The 18,729-nt window shown below is 45.1% G+C and overlaps 1 protein-coding gene and 1 long non-coding RNA gene across 2 annotated transcripts; one reads left to right on the top strand and one right to left on the bottom strand.

Annotated features, from left to right (window-relative positions):
* Positions 1–1,800: 1,800 nt before the first annotated feature.
* On the bottom strand, positions 1,801–18,729 carry cad (homeotic protein caudal). Its single transcript, XM_011147694.1, has 3 exons — positions 16,780–18,729; positions 6,115–6,260; positions 1,801–5,291 (listed from the first exon to the last, which is right to left on the bottom strand). Exons 1-3 carry the CDS (start codon positions 17,738–17,740, stop codon positions 4,734–4,736), a joined length of 1,665 nt encoding a protein of 554 aa, XP_011145996.1. The 5' UTR covers positions 17,741–18,729; the 3' UTR covers positions 1,801–4,733.
* Positions 14,490–16,907, top strand: LOC105187095 (uncharacterized). The gene is made up of 3 exons (XR_850079.2): positions 14,490–15,096; positions 16,290–16,416; positions 16,739–16,907. It is a non-coding gene; the product is annotated as an uncharacterized LOC105187095 (long non-coding RNA).

Raw genomic sequence — 18,729 nt, 5'->3', positions numbered from 1 at the left:
TCCTCGCGAAATTGGCCGCGTTTCATTTCGTCCCCGTCGAAATAATTCCGCGAACGAACGAACGCACGCGAATGAAACGCGCGGTCTCGAGTGAGTCCGACAATTGCGCGCGACGGCATGAGAAATGGGCGCTGCGGAGAAATTAATGGAACCACCGCATAACGAGATAGACACCTCCAGTATTATACGCTCCAGTTATTGCCTGCGGTGCTGATTAGCCCAAGCTTCGATACGCAGCGTTCGCGGACGCGTTGTCGTTGTTGCGACACGGAGACGAATAAACACCGTGAGAGACTGATGACGCGAAAAAGCGACGACGGCATCGGAATTTAATTGCACGCAAACGAATCCGCCGCCGCCATTCGCAGTGCGGATTTATTCATCGGAGACTCTCTCGCGGCTGAATTGAAAAAAAGTTATCGCGCGCGCGCGTGCGCATGTTGTAAATATGTAGAAATTTACGCTGAAACGGCAAACGCGTCGTATTCCGCAACATTGCGCAATCTAGATTTTGACGCAGCCTCTTGGACTTTTATGCATTTACACGCTCCACCCGCTGTCCTAGGATTAATGGAGATTCGGTGTGTTACATGTTTTATGCATTACAACGTATCGACGGCAGAACAAATATATATTTGGTGTACAGTTAAGAGACGCATACAAAATTTAATTGATTCCACCGCATCAACCGCCGACAAAGACCATTTATAAAACACAGGCCAATAAATAACAACGGAGATGAATTCTGTCTTGTGTAATGTAGACACGTGTTTTATGCGTTTTTTATTTTGCTCAAGGTGTCGATATATGTCAGCAATTTAGTGAAATTATATTTGCCTCGATGAGCAGAGAAATATCTGAGAAAATTATAATTGCTGTTTCGACGTGATCGCGAGGAATGATGGATTAAATGTAACAGAGGGCAAACATATTTTCTGGTAAAAAATACATAAATTCCGTCTTCATTGTATCCAATCTATCCAACATTGTGGCGCGTCGTGAACGCTAAAAAGAGAGAGATAAAGATCTTTTTGCCATATTTTTCCAAACGTGACAAAACTACAAAAGGCTGCCGCGGAGAGTGTCCCGATACGCGGCGCGCGACGCATGTGGGAAGAACGAGCGCGTCCAGGATAACGGTAAGAAAAGCCGGGGAAGCGGCACGGACCGATTCCGTGGTGGATCCTGAAAGGACGACTCCCGGTCGGCAATCCGTGCGTAATTGGAACCCGAGACGTAACATCGCTTTACGTATATACCTCGAAATTCCTAGGTAGACGCGGAAGATGCCTTTTTGTTCGACTTGCTGCGGCCCAGTCGGCCCAGTCGAAAACACCAAATAGATACTTTTATGAGGGGGCTATAAAAGTGCCTGAATCGGGTATCGATGGTTCCAAAGGGGCTAATCTGCGGATGAAAACTGTAATAAAACGTCCGCCCTGTGTATGTATCCGGAATCCTTTTGCAGTACGCGCATCCTTGCTTTACGCGCCACTGAGGATCGAAGAATTTCGCCGTTGCGGCGAGACAGTCGCCGCTGCTGTATAGTAGTAGTGACAACAAGGAAAATTTCGCTAATAAAATCAACTGTGCGAACAGTCGTTCAATGTTACACAGCAAGCTCTCTCCACCGGTGGATGAAAATTTTGTTGGGTGAATTTGCATTAGTAAATATATGTTTATTTACTGTTAAAGTAAAAAAAAAGTTGCCTACTCTCTCTCTCTCTCTCTCTCTCTCTCGTTAAAATTTTTTCGACATTAAAACATATATATAATATAATATCAACAACATATACATAACAAATATATCATAACAAAACAAATGATTCGTTTTAGGAGAATAATAACAGAAGCTGTGTTGAATAAATTTGTTCACAAGAACACATTTGTCCGCTATTAGAACGAATCGACAAACAAAGCAAAATCTGTTTCACGGAATTACTGATGATACATTTGTTCAACATCGTAAATACGATATTCTCATCATCACGTGGATGTAACTTTTCAGATATTCCTAACTCCTAAGTATTTTTTGCGCCATTAATTTTAAAATGCTTATGCGAAGAATATCCGCGAGGAAGTTTACATCTCAAAACACTGATATAAAACCGTCTTCGGAGAATTGATCAAAAGAGAAAATTTATAAAAATTATTTTTTAATGTTGCAAACTTGTTTTTCCTTCAGCAAAATTTTCATATCATTATAAATGTGTACATTAGGTTGTTCGATAAGTTTGTAGAGATTTTTATGAAAGCTTCAAGGCGTATACTTGTAAAGTTGGGCACAAATTTATTTCAATAACGATACGATTGATTGTTCCTTTTTCGACAATTTGTCATCGACCTTCGATGGCAAATTATTGAAAAAACGAAAGAAATAAAATTGTGCCGGACTACAGAATTATCAGCTTGGAGTTTTTCGTAAAAATCCAAACTTGCCGAACTTATCGAACAACCTAATGTACAAATGCCCATAAATTGTTCACATATAATAATAATCAACAAAATATGCTGTAGCAACAAATCTTTTCACCGTGCAATCATTATATTCGATATAATGTATATCGAATAATATTATGTACATTATTACAGAAAAAAGCTCATGAGTTTAAGATCATCGATTTAATGATAAGCATGTAAACGATACTGTGTGTATGTGTGTGTTAGATAATGTGTAAAATGAGTATATACGGTTTACTTTCCCTTCTCAATATCTTAAATGTCCATCCAGATTAAGCGGAGACGTGCCTTGTCTCACCTCGTCTCGCTGCATCGCAACAAAGAATAGCTTATATTTTCTAGATGTCCTTATGGGTGTTTGTGTTTCACAGTATATGTGCATAGCTTGAATCTCGACCTTTCAGGTGCGGATTCACAATGGTTATGGTAGGTATTTAGCCTCTAAGTTCGAAACTAATGTAATTTCTGTCGGAAGATATTTCCAGACTACTAGATGCAGCAATTCGTAAACGCAAAGCGTTGTTGCAATTCCTGTCAGCGCGGGAAACATTTTTGATCAGAAATTACGTTGCAGTTTTGAGCTTACAGCGAAAGGCTAAAGCCTTGCTATGTCCATCGTGTTGCAGGCCTCAAAGGTGCGTTCAAGTGTCTGTCGTGCTCGGAGTGAGGGAAGATTTATACGCGACGTTCTATGCGTACGTGTGTGCGTGTGTATGCGTGCATTGCCAAAATGCACCTTGCTTATACTATAAAATTTCAGAAAATATCGTGCAATATAATCTGCTACGGTGCCCCTTGGAACACGCAAATATCCCGAAATTTCGCGTAGAAGAAACATTCGCTTCAACAATTTAACGTCTAAATTTAACTAAGCCGCTGTAACAACCACATTCGATGCTCGCGTCTGTGGTTTAAGGCACAATTTGGACTTTCTTCTATTCTTTCTGTTTGTGTTCGGAGCACAAGGACCGACCGGATCGTTATCAACGTATATTAATATGTCGCATCCGTTAGTTCGATTTTGATCACGATGTGATTGACTGTGGTGAAAATGATTCGATAGTTACTTCACATCCGACGCTAGTTACGACGATGGACTCGATTAGTGAATTCTGCTTCTAGGAGGATTCCCTTTCAAGTAATGGAAAGTCCATAAGACATCGAGACGAGGTAATTAATGGTCGTCTAAGGATTACGATTCTTAGAATCTCGGATTACCGAGCTACGTTCCCTAAGTAAAACGCTAGTTAACATTGACATAAATTATATAAGTTAAAAGTAAAAATAGACATAAAAAATAAAGATATAAGTTAGGTCCTTTTAAATAACGCACCGTATAGCATATGACAGCGTTTATACATGTCAGCGCCAATAATCGACTCCGCGACTAAATTAAAATTATATACTCTGAAGTTTGGCAAAAAGAAAAAAAAAGAAGATATCGTACAAAATAATACACCATACAGTGCTCGTCGAAATGTACAAATGCCCGGCAATACGATGCCGGGAATGACGCGTCGCGCGATTTCTACGGCCTAGTGCCTAAAACTTACAACTTAAGTGACTATAACAACCATTCGACAGCGCGCGCGCGCGCGCGTCAGTGTGGTTTAAGGCAAACTTTGAACTCTCTTTCGTAGCTTCACCTCTGCCCCTCGCGAGAAGTCTCGAACCCTTCGGCGGTCGAGACGAGATGCAACGAAGGAACGAGAGAAAAGAGAGGACAAGCTCTCGAGGAATCGAACCAAAGTTAAGCGTAATGTGGCGCCGACGGGCGTTACATGATCGTCGCACCGGTCGAGGGGTTCGTTCATGTACGGCGGACGAGAGCAAGTGAACGAAATCAAGTCCAGTATATGCCGATGAGAGCGATACGCGAACGATCGTTCTTACTCATCCGTTGCGACACAAGACAATGCGTCTTCTGCTAAGTGCCGGCCTTCATGTGGGTGCACGTCGTTCATGTGCTGCAAACGTTCTCTCCCAGATACGAAGCGACTTTCCGAGTCCGTCACGAGCGAGGAGAACACCACGACCTCGTTGCGGAGGCCTGTTGCGGTAGCTGCGCACACCTGTGTGTGAAGTTAACCCTGCCCTTTTCGAATTCTCTCATCTGTTTCCTCAAACTCGGAGCGGATTCGAGAGTGCGGGGTCAGCATAAAAAACTTCGCGTTCCTTCCATTCTTCCTCTTTTCCTTTGCCAATTTGCGCGCGATGCAGCACGATCAACGGTAAGCTAAAATTCGAAAAGTGCGGGGCTAACTTCACACAGGTTAGGTGCGTTCATTCTGCGACGAGTGCATCGAGCTCTGAGGCGCCTGTCCGTCCTGAGGCGACGCCTCGTCCTGGGGCGACACTCCGTTCGAGTAGAACTGCGCGTCCGGGGGCGACGGCCCGTCCGCCGGTGACAGCCCGTTCTGGTAAAGATGCGCGTTTTGCTGAGGCGCCGGCTCGTCCGGCGGCGGCAGTCCGTTCTGATACAATTGCTCGCCCTGCGACGCTGCGAGCCCGTTCTGATACGCGCAACTGTTCTGATACGTGTGTCCGCTCTGATGATGCTGGTACCCGTTCTGAAGGTGCAGATGCAGGCTCGGAGGCGCGTGCACCATCGGGCCGTGCAGACTGTGCTGCGAGTGGCCCATGTTCAGAGGGACCGAATTGATGTTGAGGGGGTTGTTGTGCACCACGACGCCAGCCACCGACGCAGTGCCGTCGATAATCCTGCCGGACGTTCTGGCCGTCTGTTGCTGTGTATCCCCCTTCATTTGCTCGTCGCGCTTCTTCTGCAGCTTACGCTCCTTCGCCCGTCGGTTTTGGAACCATATCTTCACCTGTGCAAGAGAAACCTGACTGACCTGACTCCGTCGGCTGTAATCGCCCTGCGCTTCTTCATGTTCGTGTGCACGAGCCATTGACCTATGCCTGCGTCTCGGATGCAGAAGCTCTATCGAAGTCTCATGTCTTTTCTATACTCGTCTCCTTACGCGTGCTGAACTTGCTCACGTCTCTTATTCCCTCACTACTTACTTGAACTAAAGTCGAAAAAAAAAAAATAGGAATCACACAGAAAACTCGAATATAGAAACGAGAAGATTCTCGTAGGTTTCTCATGGGTCAATCGTCTTCGATTATCCCAACCGAGTTTTAACACAGCTGAATATTCTAAGGAACGTCTTCGGTCGCGGGAGCCGAATTTTCCGTTCGGTCTCTGCTCTTCCCAGGCTATGGAAAACTCAATTGTACCAACGAGGTTCTTTACTTTCCGTGCGGTTGCTTGCAAGCAGAACAACATTGATCTCATTCACGTGAGGAGCGAAACATTGTGGTCCACAGTGGTAGACCGATGCGACTGAAGCCAGATAAGAAACGCATGCGCCTACAGAAGGGTTAATTAACGTCGAAGCTTGTCGGCAATCACGCATGCCGTGATCATTAAATATTTTCGCATCTGACTCGGCGTCAACACGGTGTCTCGAGTACGCATGCGGGCGACGAATCCAATTCGGAAAGCTGTAATCTCCGATATGATACGCGCTCGTTACCAAACGCGAGAGAACAGCGTGATCCCGTAAGGAAATATTTGCGCGTCGGTGATTCGCCGCGAAGAAGAGCCATCCGTCTGCGTGTCCGTTCGTTTTGGCACCATTTGCTCACCTGACGCTCCGTTAATCCGAGTGTTTTGGCGAGCTCTGCTTTGCGTCGCATCGTGATGTAACGGTTGAAATGGAACTCCTTCTCGAGCTCCAGCCTCTGGTAATCCGTGTAGACCACTCTGTATTTGTCTTTTGTACGCGTCTTTCCTGAAAAAGAAGAAGATAACGGCCGACGTTATTACGCGGTTAATATCTATCGTACTGATTCTCTTGTCAATAATACGTTAAGAAGATAACGTTTTCAGCGAGCGCGTATACATACATCGCATGGCGACATTAATAAGGTAAAGAAATCAAGCGTCGTAATTAATTTTACGCCGGATCGGCGAACATAAAAAACACGTATATAGCTTGCTCCAAAACGGGAAGACATCCTGAAGATCCCGACAAAGGAGCAACTGAGGATTTTCTGCGCAATCGAGAATCAGTAAAGTCACCCCGGTTGCTCAGACTTGACTACTTTTTATCGGAAATGCCCAGGAATGAAAAAGAGCGAAAGGAGAAGCAAATTGCACAAGGTCAGCGATATAAATTAATATACTATTTTGAATATTAACAACGACACGCAAAGAAGGAAAGAGAGAGAGAGAGAGAGAGAGAGAGAGAGAGAGAGAGAGAGAGAGAGAGAGAGAGAGAGAGAGAAAGAAAGAAAGAAAGAGACCCGCATTTACGATTTGCAGCGACTAACGCGCGGTGATTACTCGTGAAGAAGAAGAAACGAAGCGCCAAGAGAGGTGCGTCGAGAAAGCGGCCGCACGGTGTGAATGCGGTTCTTACGACGTGGCGTCGTTCGTGGCGGTAACATGCGCACAAAATACAGAATGGAGAGAGGAATGGGGAACAGGGATGGTGACGGCAAGGAATCGCTCGGGAGAGAGGGACACGATTAGATAAGACCCCGCCGGCGAGATCAAAGGCGTGCACGTTAATCCACCACTCCTCGATAAGGGAACACCGAGGCCTTCGTGGCATCACGAATAAGCAGCGATCTTAGACTTTTTGACGGTACACATAGGTGAATCCAGCATGGCTGACACCGGCCTGCCAGGAGAACATCCTTTCGTAAGGATGCGAAAACGACGGATGTCTACATGCGTTCTTCGTCAGGAGTGGGCACTTTGCTGTGGGCGAACGAGAGGAAACTGGTTCTATGGAAAACACATCTGGAAGTTTTGAATGTCCTTCCGTAATGCTCGAGCCTTCTCCTTTCCCTCCAAGGAAAAAGTGTGAGTATAGGGGAAAGAAATTCTCAACATTAAACTAAAGTGAAAACCAACGCTTTGTCCAGCGCTTTGTTAGCGACCCAAGTTTCTTTCCGCAATTTCACGGAGCAGAGATGTTTATCATTTTTCATTATCTTTTGTTTTTTGAGGAAGGAACGCATAAACGTATTTCGGGAAAATCGTGAAAATATTGAGACGATACTTAAACACAGACATATAGTTCGCTTATTAAAAAAAAAGAAAAGAAAAAAGTTTTGCAAATTGTACCTTACTTCTATTGCATTGGAACGATCTGATTTTTTTTAATGTTCTTTTCACGCATCATATATTTGCACGATGTAACGTAAACATTGAAGCTATTTAAGACTTTAAGTCAGACGCTATGTTGACGCTCGAGCGATATACGCGTCCACGCTCGTGGCACGTTCACTGCTAAATCTGTGTGAGATCTGTTCAAATAACGGAGAGCAATATATTACAGACTGTCGGGTTTCGAGTTTTCATCTACTTACTTCGAGATCGATCGTTATCGCGGGCACTTTCAGCTTTCCGTATCTATGATAATGCTTGAATCACGCCTTTGCCCCCGTGCGAGGAGGCGCGCTATATAATAAATCGGCACGCTCACTGCGATCATTGTGCTTTATTCGTCGCTACCGAATTTCGACCGGGTCGGTCTGTAATCGAAATGTAAGTCCCTACTCTTCGCTTTCTATGTCATTTATCATCGAATCATGTGTATTAATCCACGACAAAACTTAATAATTTCAGTAAGGATTTTTTCATATCATTGAATCAGTTATGAGTGTGAATTACAATAAAAATTTGCAGCGATAAAAATAGAACAAAAATTCTTGATTCCTTTGCCACATCAAGTGGCAATACATATCGATCAAAAGTGTCCAAATCGTACTTTTACGCGTGATAATTTCGGCAAAGTACAAAAATTCATATCAAGCATAGAACTTGCAGGAATTCCACTCTTATTCCGCTAAAGGAAAGTTCCGTTCACAACGCGTTCTTTCGCCACAATGATTCAATTGTTTCACCGTTACATAACGACTAGCTTAAATCTCTGTTACATAAATATGACGCTTGCACGATAAAGAGAAAGAGAGAGAGAGAGAGAGAGAGAGAGAGAGAGAGAGAGAGAGAGAGAGAGAGACGAAGGAAGACTAAATATTAGACGGTATTCTCCTTATAATTCTATCGATCAATACGAGACGCGCGATATGCAGCTCGGATCTTTTCTCGCTCTCTTTTTCTTTCTTTCCTTTTCGCTTCAGTCGCGCAATGCATTATTGTCATCGCAAATATTTGGCACGTTAAGTACGAGCGTCGCGCAACCTGATGCACGTAAACAAACGTGAGACATCCTTAAACCTTATCGAAAGAGACATACTCTTTATCTCTCTGAAGATTGTAATCGAATCAAAAAATTCCAAACCGTGTGCGGTACCGGCCTGAATTGCGATAGATTCCCCGTATACGCGCGCGTGAATCTCTCTCTCATCGCTTGCAAAAGATAATTTCGCAAGTCAGCTTTTATCGCGGGACGAAAGACACTACAGCATTCGCATATGCGATATAATGAGAGAATTAATCAGTTAAAAGCGAGTAATTGAGATGTTAGTTGAGAGGCACAGGCAGATGCTGAGATGTTTTCGAGATTCTCGCATTACGCAATAGCGTGAAAAGAAGCGTGAGAACAATATAATGTCTAATAAATATCTCAAGAAACGTTCAATATATTTTTTCTTCATGAAATGTCAATGTTTCGACACTCGTCGAGGAATAAACAACGCTTTAAAATACCAAAGTGTGAATCGTTCTCGTTGCAATAACGCGTGACCCGAGGGGAAGACCAACGGAAAAATCGACGTTTCTAGTTTCCTCGACTTGTCTTTCACGATTAGCGGGAGCAACTTTCTCAGCGCAAGTTTGTGTGTGTGTGTGTGTGTGTGTGTGTGTGATTCTTTCTATAAAAACTTCTTTTTTTTATTTTCGGGCAGAGAGAAGACCACGTCGAAATGGTCTCGAATGGTCTGCATGCTGTACAGGCTGTTGTTTGCAAGGGCGAGTTCTTTCGTTTCCCGATGCACGGACCGCGCAAGTGCGTACGTGTGCTCGTGTGTGAGTCAGAAAGGATTACCGTCGGCGTTTTTCATCTCACCGATATCGGAGCTAGCACCTACGATTATCCAGCCACGGTGACTCGCTGCGGAGCCGCGATGCAGCCGATGAATGCTCTGAATGGCGTGCTTGTAAGCGTCGAATCTGTGCTCGCGTTACCTGCCGAGTCTCTTGGCCCTAGCAACATAAAATTTCCCGTCCTCTCTTTCAGAAGTGCCAACGTGCCGTTATCTGAATTCTTTTAATTCCAAAAGTCAACGTGTCGTCATGCAAATTTCGTAATCCTCGTCAACGAGGTGGAGCGGCCGTTCGCCGATTCCTTAAAATACGTCGTTAACGCGAACGGTATCGGCCTGCGATTTCTTAAAATGCGTCTCGTCGAATCCGACGTCGAGCCGTCATTGGCTACATCTTCGAGCCAGCCACTCTGGTGATCCACTCGAGCTATTTCTCTCGAGTATCCGCGCGAAATGCGAACCGAGCATGACGAAGAGAGACGACGGATTTTACGGACGAAATGTGTGAGAGGAAGCCACAGACTGCCCGGGAGAAAGAGAGATGAAAGGCGCGCGAGCGAGGGGGCGAAGAAACGGTGCTCCTGGGACTCGTTGCCACCCCATTATAGCGTTTGCTCTTCCATTTCACGCCGCGAAATGGCAAAAGCGCGTGCCCCGCTTTTCCTGTGGGTGTTTGACAACCCCCGGCGATATCGCGTCGACGCGCGGCTCGGCTCGGCGCCGCGTCGTCCGTCATGTGCGCCGACTCGCGCGGGTGCCATTTGTCAGCGGCGTCACAATTACCCCTATTGTGCCATCTCGCATTTGTATATCGTGTATCAAGTGCCCGCGAACGGCGAGAGAGATTCCTCGCCGGCTACCGTGGCCGCTCTGCGGCCACAGTTCTATTTGCGCATACATGCGATTTGCAGCGTCGGGCAAAATGCATTGTGACGAGTAATTTCGGACTTTCCAGGTCAAACGACGGTATTCTTGCGTCGTTGTAACTCGGAGGATAATGATTACGCGTTATCTGTGTCGATCAAAAGAAATCGACTCTACGGTAACTCGGAAGTAACGTAATTTAATACTCCAAGCTCGAAGGTCATTTATTTTCTTTCGCCTGCCGATCACACGGCTATTTCACGCGCTTTGCTTTCGTATTTGAATATAATAATCGCATGCTAAGTGTTGTTTCGTGAAAAGTATATTCAAGTAACAAGTAATAATTTCTCGACAGGCGCGCGCGTATTCACTTGTCTCGGCTCGATATATCGTGAATCGCCAATATCGGACAAAGCGGTCGAACAATTCTACGTGTGCATTTATATAAATGCGCATTAATATGCATTGGATATATACAATACACGCTATTACACCTGCGAGCGTTCGTACGTACGAAATCGTCGGTCCGTTCTGCCCGAAATTGGCGATTCGACATGACCGCTGGAACCGGAAGAAAGCCTCGGCAAATAAAACACCCGTTTACGCGTGCACTGGTAATTATTGGACTGTTACTTTTCGAATGTACTTTTTATAATATGACACGGGCTGCATTGTGTTGTTTGGCGCGCGAGAAAGAGCGAGCGGTTCTCAAGTTTCCAAATCCGCTTGAGCGACCATGAAAATCTCGCGCTTTATTGGATTTGACATGTGTGACCTACGGCAGTATTTTTTTTTCATGTCGGACACTTAGCACGAGGTTGGACAATGGAATGGGCTGGCTGAAGTTCGGGCAACATTTCGGGCGCTGAAAATCGCTCGTGCGGTGCACCCTGAAAAATCACAGGGCCGCCACGCTCGTTTCATTATTTTATTTGTTTCATAAGTGACAGAAGAGGCGGGCCGGTGTAGACAGGACCGGTAAACAGATCGTCCTAAACGTCTCTTTTGAAGAAACAGACACATCACGGCGCGCCGTCGTCAAGCTGGCGCGCCAAAGAGCGCAGAGGAAGGAATCCTTGAGACGAATCTCGGCTGTACTACCTGCGGAGACAACTAAACGTTCGACACATTTTTACGTCGGTTCTCTTGTTGTATACCTTTGACAAAAAAATGCCGCCAAAGCTAATGAAAGCTAAAGATAGATGTCTAGGATATTTCGGGGACCAGCAACTTCGATTTCAAGGGTTTCTTCGATCTGAAATCATCAGACGTCCCTTGGAACGTGCAGAAACGTTGCACAAGCGTATAACCGCGTTGCATAACCGCACTGTTCGGTTGATATTTCAGCGATCGAAGGGCGAAACTTGGCCCCTCTCAATCGCCCGCGAGCGCCGCAACCTCTTACAATCGAAGGCTGCAGATCACACGAGATCACGCGAGATCACCGAAAGATCGACTATTTTTCACGCGAAAACAATTACAGTCCGCGGCCATTCGTTGGAAATAATATAGCGCCGCGTGTCGTTTTCTTTCTCTCGGACCCGGAGGAATAATCTTGGATCTCCCCTTCGGCATTCGATGTTACTTTTAATCGTGCCGTTAAGGGAGGATCGCTGCGAGCCGAGACGAGCCGAGACGGAATGAGACGAGACGAAGACGCCATAAAAGCCGTAGAAATCGCGTGCTGCCACCGTAGGGTCGCGACGCAAATGCGCTCTCACGGAACGGCTGCGATTCGCGATATACGCGAACGTGAAAGCGCACGATATTGTAATGTAACGCATCGCGTTTCTGTATCGTGCGAGCCGACGAGCGAACGAGCGAATGCACGTCCTCATGGCGAAAATACCGAGCGGCTCTACCTGCAATATAGCCATAAAATGCAGATAATAGGTGTTGGAAGGCAGTGGACGTTCGTTCGGTCAAAGTACTGCACGTCCGTGAAATCGCACGAGGGGCAAAAAATGGAGGAGCGAAAGGAAAAGGGACGAGTTGGGGAAAAACGGCGAGAAACAAGGGTTAGAACAGATCCGCGAGGTTTCGTGGAATTTACCTGACGAAAGCGAGGGAGAAAAGGGGACGGAGCTTCGGCACAAAGAAAGCGCAAACAGTGCCGTGAACATTTCCGCCAGTACGGATAACGTTATATGTAACTATAAAAAAAAGGAAAGAACCAGTAATACAAATCGGCTGCGTTACGGCTTTCCGCTTTGCGGAAGTGCAAATGCGCTCAAGATGTGCAGTGTTTGTGCGAGCAGTCGTCGGTCGACTGAAAATGTTGCACGACGCGCAATGAGCAGCGACTGCATCGGTAACGCGCAGGTTGTCTTCGACTGTTTGAAAATCTCTCAAGATCGATGTATTTCCACATCGGATGAAATGAGAATAATTAAGTAGTTAGATAGTTCTTCAAGTTCATCGTCCGCAAATTAGCGCTAACAGCCCGACCTTGCACCGCTCGCGATTGATGTCTCGCCGTGAGAGCGTGCACGGGAGTTGGGATGTGGCAATCTTCGAAAAAAGTTACGTAATGACTAATTCGACCTTTACAACGTGCCGGAAGAGAACTTCAGGATGAAGATAACACTAGCGCACAAGACGTGAGGCAACAATGAGATTTTAAAAGGTGTTGTAAATGAAGCGCATCCTCGCGCGGAAGCCAACCGATCCCGACGCGTGACTAAATTTACGATCCCGCTTGAGCGCAACGTAATTATTGTTGTGACTTTTAACGGACGAAGAAGTGATCTATTTGCCAAATCTCTATCGCTGCTAACATGCTAACGTAGCCACTACAGGAACAGTAAACATTAACAACACCATAGACTAATCGAGGGGCTCGTTCGTTCCCTTCGCGCCGACATCATGGCCATGTAGAAAAAAGTTACGCGAATTTTCTGTTCTCAATCGATAACGATACAACGCAATGCAACAATTATGCTACATGCATGCGGAGAGTTCTGCAATTAAAACATCAAAGGGTTAACAGCGAGAGATTATATCGATGCTACACAATACTAATACGGAACGCAAAAATATAAATAACAATACGGTCACATTCTGCGGAGGTAATGTCACCAAATTCTGTGCACCATAAATCGATGTTGTATATCGAGAGAAGAGAATACGAGAAAGAGAGAGATCGAAAACGATTAAAAGAATTATATACATGCTCTAGACCTACTTTTCGTCATTGTTAATAATTTTCTATCGGTATTTTCTCGTAACTACGTGCTAAGCCCGTTCAATAAAAATCTTCTCGCAAATATTTCTATTTCTACTTTACAGATAATAACTGCATGCGCAATCGAATCATGCGAATGGCGTAACTATTTTGTCAAGAGCGAGTGAGCGACAACGACGATTGAACGTGCGTTTATGAGAATTGAATTTTTACTTTGATCGTTCTTTGTTTACGTAAACGGAGCAACGGAAGAGAGTAGAGATCAGGAGTGCACTTTCTTCCTCCGTAATTTCGCTTGAGAGTGAAATATTCGTAGTTACGCCACCGCATTGTATACACAACGATCCATCGATTATACTTTATAAATCCTACCGAGGAGGGCAAGACGACTGCAGAGGTCATTAATCGTTGAAACAGCACCTGCGTTAGAGGCAGCGGCATCATTGCCAGCTGCAACAGTAGAAACAACAGCATCTATCGGGGTACTTTCGTCGTTCCAAATCATTTTCCGATCTTACACGCCTCACGTAACGCCGTAACAGTGGAATACACTCGAATTTGCAGCAGCTTTTACAAAACTAACTTTGACTTCAGTAATGCGACGAAAATTTATAATTGTAAATTAAGAAAAAAAAAGTCAAACATATACCTGAGCTAGGTAGAAAACATTTTAAGCGAAGGCAATGACCAAATTTTCGCTCACCCTTTATCTTTGCTTGATACTGATCAAACATGCTCCGCGCGATATGAGGTATAATACATACTTCCAGGGCCGTAGCAAGGGCTTGGTAAGGCATGCAAAGATTTCTTACAAGCTGTTTAGGGGTGAAAGAGATACATTTTCAATCCTCGTTGGAAACAGAAGGCGACGTAATTGGAAGCATCGGCTACATCCAGCAGAGAGGCAGGCTACTTTGCAATTGTTGTTAAATTCATGAGTCTGGTTGGTATACGCTTTTTGATTCAGCCAGGATTAAGAGTACGTTGACCAATGAGACTGACGAATTTGACAACAAAGCTACAAAACAACTTTCTCCGCTGAGCATAGCAAAGTGGTAATTGCGAATTATATCGCGGATCGCGTCAAGTACGAGGGCAGTCGATTAGATTCCTCGATTAGAGCGCAAGAGACTCCTCTTTTCAAGGCCAAGGACGCTACTTGGAGCTCGCTGCAGCCCTGGTCCTCTAACTCCGACTTCCTCAAGGAACTCCAACTCTTCCTTGCCGCGTGTTGATTCAGGATGTCGTGCGAACGGTTGGGACTCTCTTTCGGATACGGTGGAAAATTGAGGTTGATGACAAGAGCTTGGGGATTATCTCACAAATATTTGGGAGCAATTAGATGTTTGCGCGTCTGTTACCATGTTTACATGGTTTGCCGTATCTAGACCGGCGAGACGTGTTTATAACTGCGCGCGATACGAACGAGCAAGTTCTCTTCGTTCTCGTTAGACTCGTACTCCATTGCGCCATGACTTTCGAATAACACGATTTCCTCCTAGCCGATCTCTTGAAACCGAGGATTACCATCACGTCGGACGATGCGAAGATAGTTTAAACAAGTAAGTCGACGTAGACCCTTGTTGTAGCTCTGATTTAGTTTTATACACGTGTACTTTGACGTAACGATTATCTCTTGTCATAGCGTTTTCATTTGATCCTCAGGGAATAAAAATTCACTTGTGCGAATCGAGTCCTTTTTTCCGCGCATATATCCCGCTTTAATTTTCCCATTGTGATTTAAATCGAGCAATTATAATCTACAATAACTTCTACGTAAATTGCGTTATGCTATACCTAGCCAAATGCGAGATAAGATAAAAACATAGCGGGACTAAGCACCGACGAGTGGAGAGGTGAAATGTGTCCGACGGCGCGCAGTTCGTCGGCTGAAAGTTAGCAGATTGATTTAACGAGTCATTGCTTGCGAATTTTGTAAAATAAAAAATATCTGCCTTTAAGTTCTCGATGTGACGCGCATCGCCTGCTTATTTTACACACGGACTTCTCACATGTACACAGAATAATGTCTCATAGAATAAGTATGTTACTGAATACGGATTTGAATTTTGCCGGGTGAAGTTAATGTTACTTGAATTCATATATACATTTGTATTTACATCTTATTGCTACGATTATGTCTTAATGTTATCTTAATATTATATTTCCCATAAATAAGACATTTCAACGGACATTTCGTAATCATTTTTCGTTCATTTTTTCAATCAATAGGTTAAAATACCCGAGTAGAAGCGTAATTAATCGACATGATTAGGAAGCTAGCAGCTAGCTAACACACACAGATTAAATTATATTTCCTAGCTTATTACTGGCTAATTACTGGCTATTTACTGAAATGTAGAATCAGTTTGTACGATAAACCTAAATATAATAAAATAAATAAAATAATCTCTTCCTAGCTGTACTGTATCGCCACTAATATTTGGAAATTGGGTGTGAAAATCAAATTTGCGTTATGTTGTAGAAATTTTAAAGGGATAGAAGAGAGAGAGAGTTACATTGCTGGCCGTTAATTTCAATGTTTCACGACGTAGTTGTAATTTCTTTTGTCTAGACATCAGCTAAGATATTTATCTAGCAACTTCGAAAAACGAGCGTTACATTATTGACTAGTAGCGACTAGTTGGACACAAATTCATTTGCGGCTAAGTACTCGCGAGTTCCATCGCTACTTGGATATTTAAAGACAAGCACGATAATAGCCGCGTGCGAATTACGCTATTTTTTTTTCTAGACTTGCTTACAGAAGTTATAAGCAAAGGATAATGCGAAAACTTCCAGGAGAGACTGTAAAATGTGAGAGAAGAAAGTGTCAACGACAATGAGAGGATTGAAGCGAGAATTACGGGCAAAATTTAACGGTTGGTATAATCCGTCTCTCGACAAGTGCAGCTGTGTGTACAAGCGCTATGTGAATTTTGTTTGCGCAGAATTTTGGTTTTCTTATTGGATCTTGAGAGACGATTTTTATCGGCGACGATGATCGTCCTCCGCGTGTATAATTTCTAAAATAATGCAAACAGCGGTTCTAACGTTCATTGAAAATTTTTTATATTTTTCGCTGGTCGCAGCGTTGAAATCGTCGCCCTCACAACGTAACTTTGCGATAATCCCCGTATAGCGTGCCAAGATTACGCTCTATGAGCTTCGGCATTTAAACACTCTCCCTTTCTGCTCCCTCAGATTCGAGCTCGGGCATGAAGTAATTAGAGGACATCACTCACCCGGTTTCGGCTGATTCTGATACGACGGTCTCCTCATCCATCCGAACGGGCTCCTGCTCGGGCCTCGCGCGTTCACCGAATATATATCGCGGGACACGGGCTGCTGGTTCATATTGTTAGACACGTACTGCAGGTTCACGTTGTGCGACGACGAGGTGGATGGTGTGTTGTGCTCACGAGGTGTCGATGAGGACGTGGCGGGTGTAGTTGCGGACGTGGTCGGGATATGGAGATCGCGGCTTGCGACGTTGGACGGTGGTATGTTGGGGTCGCGCGCCGTGGCGATGGACGATGGCGCGCTGAGATGCGAAGCCATGGTGGACGGCACAGTGAGGTCCTGCGAGGTGTTCGGAGAACTGATACCAGCCGCGAACGGTAGACTGTTCGCCGAATGGGGAGCTTGGTTGAAGCCATTACTGATGCTATTGTGACTGTACGGGGTGGACGGAGTGCTGGGGTGGCTGATCTCGCTACTGCTACCGCCGGTCACTTGCCGCGAGTTTTGGCCGGAATTGACGTTGCTTACGTTGTTCGCCCACTCGGTCACCTGCAGTTGCTGCATCTGGGACTGATGTTGCGATTGAGGATACTGTTGAAATTGGGAATATGACTGCGGAGGTGGTGGGTACGGAAGATGCGTGTAATGGTGGTGAGTCCACGCGAATAACTCGGTATGGTCAACATATTGGTGCGAGCCCGGGGTTGCAGGTTGCTGATGGTTCATGTGCAAAGTCCCGTGAGGATAACCGTGCCAGTGAGTCGCGTCGATGGTGGCAGCAATTGCTTGCTGATGTATTTGTGGGAATTGTTGGTGCTGCGGCACCAACGACTGCGGCGTTAGTGTTTGCGACGGCGTGTGTTGCGTCTGCGGGTGTACATTTCGTTGTGGCTGATAGTATGTAGCACCCAGTGAGTTGAAGTACGCGCTGATGTTGTTGACATTCGTACTGGTTTCCGACATGGTGCTTACTCCGACTCGTTATCCGCGGTGTAACACGACGTACACTGTTTGCACTGGAACGGTTAAACGTCGCGCCAATCTGATCGTCACCTTAAGAAATTGCGTGTTGGGTCATCACTGGAAGTGCTCGACTGCGTCGAATTGTGTTTAGTCGCGAATGTGGGGATTCGGAATTTCGCGAACGAGTAGCGCGGGCGACGAGATTTGTTTTGACGAGCCGACGGAACGGAACGTGACAGCGATAGAGCGGCTCTATGCTGACTACCGAAAGAATTCGCAATGCGAAGACTGTCAGCTGCTCCAAGCTTGTGAGCAGTCTCTACATCAGGTATTTAACGGCTGCGCACAGTCCGCCCACGACTGGTCTGAAGTCCCCACCAAATATTTCCTCTCGACCAATCGCAGCCGTCTACCTGCGTTATTCAGCGTAATGGCGTTCGACTAGAATGTTCCGACCCTCGAAGATATCATCCGTTAACGGAAAGAGAACCGAGAAGGCGGCCCTCACGACCCCACCACCCTGGCGAATCGCGCCGAGTTTACACCTTCGGGGGAGAGCAGCTCCTCGGTTATTAATAAAAATTCACTCCTGCTTGTTTTTGTTGGATTTTGTCAGATTTGCGTTCATTAGTTAGATTTGAATTTGCGTAATCACATTGTTCCTTCAATGTGAAAAGTGCTGTCGTGCGGAAGTTGCTTTGCGTCTGACGAATTTATTGCGCATGAGGCAAGGAGGTAAAAATCTTTTTGTTTCAGCGGACCAGTTCTTGCCAGTTCGGCAATGCCACGGCAAACTGTATCGATTTCGGACACAAAGCGTAGGAAGCAAATTTTTAATTTTCCTTCTCACATTATAACACGTTCACTTGAGGGTGAGTGCCACCCCTTAAGGGATATCATGCTTTTGTCTTCGCACTTTGGCGATATTTCGCGGAAAAAACATTTAAATAAAAACAATTCAAAATAACGATGAATTGAAATAAATAATC

This window comes from Harpegnathos saltator, unplaced genomic scaffold (genome assembly GCF_003227715.2).
Source record: "Harpegnathos saltator strain DR-91 unplaced genomic scaffold, Hsal_v8.6 scaffold640, whole genome shotgun sequence".
NCBI classification, from domain to species: Eukaryota; Metazoa; Arthropoda; class Insecta; order Hymenoptera; family Formicidae; genus Harpegnathos; species Harpegnathos saltator.
Note: the sequence above shows the minus strand (reverse complement) of the source record. Positions and strands in the feature narration are given on the sequence as shown.

What these genes read in the sequence shown, in the direction of transcription:
- cad (XM_011147694.1), bottom strand. Translation starts at nt 17,740, where the DNA reads ATGTCGGAAACCAGTACGAATGTCAACAACATCAGCGCGTACTTCAAC. An exon ending in TCAGAATCAGCCGAAACCGG is followed by an intron (nt 6,261 to 16,779) that starts GTGAGTGATGTC and finishes CTTCTTTTTCAG; the next exon opens with GAAAGACGCGTACAAAAGAC. An exon ending in TCGGATTAACGGAGCGTCAG is followed by an intron (nt 5,292 to 6,114) that starts GTGAGCAAATGG and finishes TCTCTTGCACAG; the next exon opens with GTGAAGATATGGTTCCAAAA.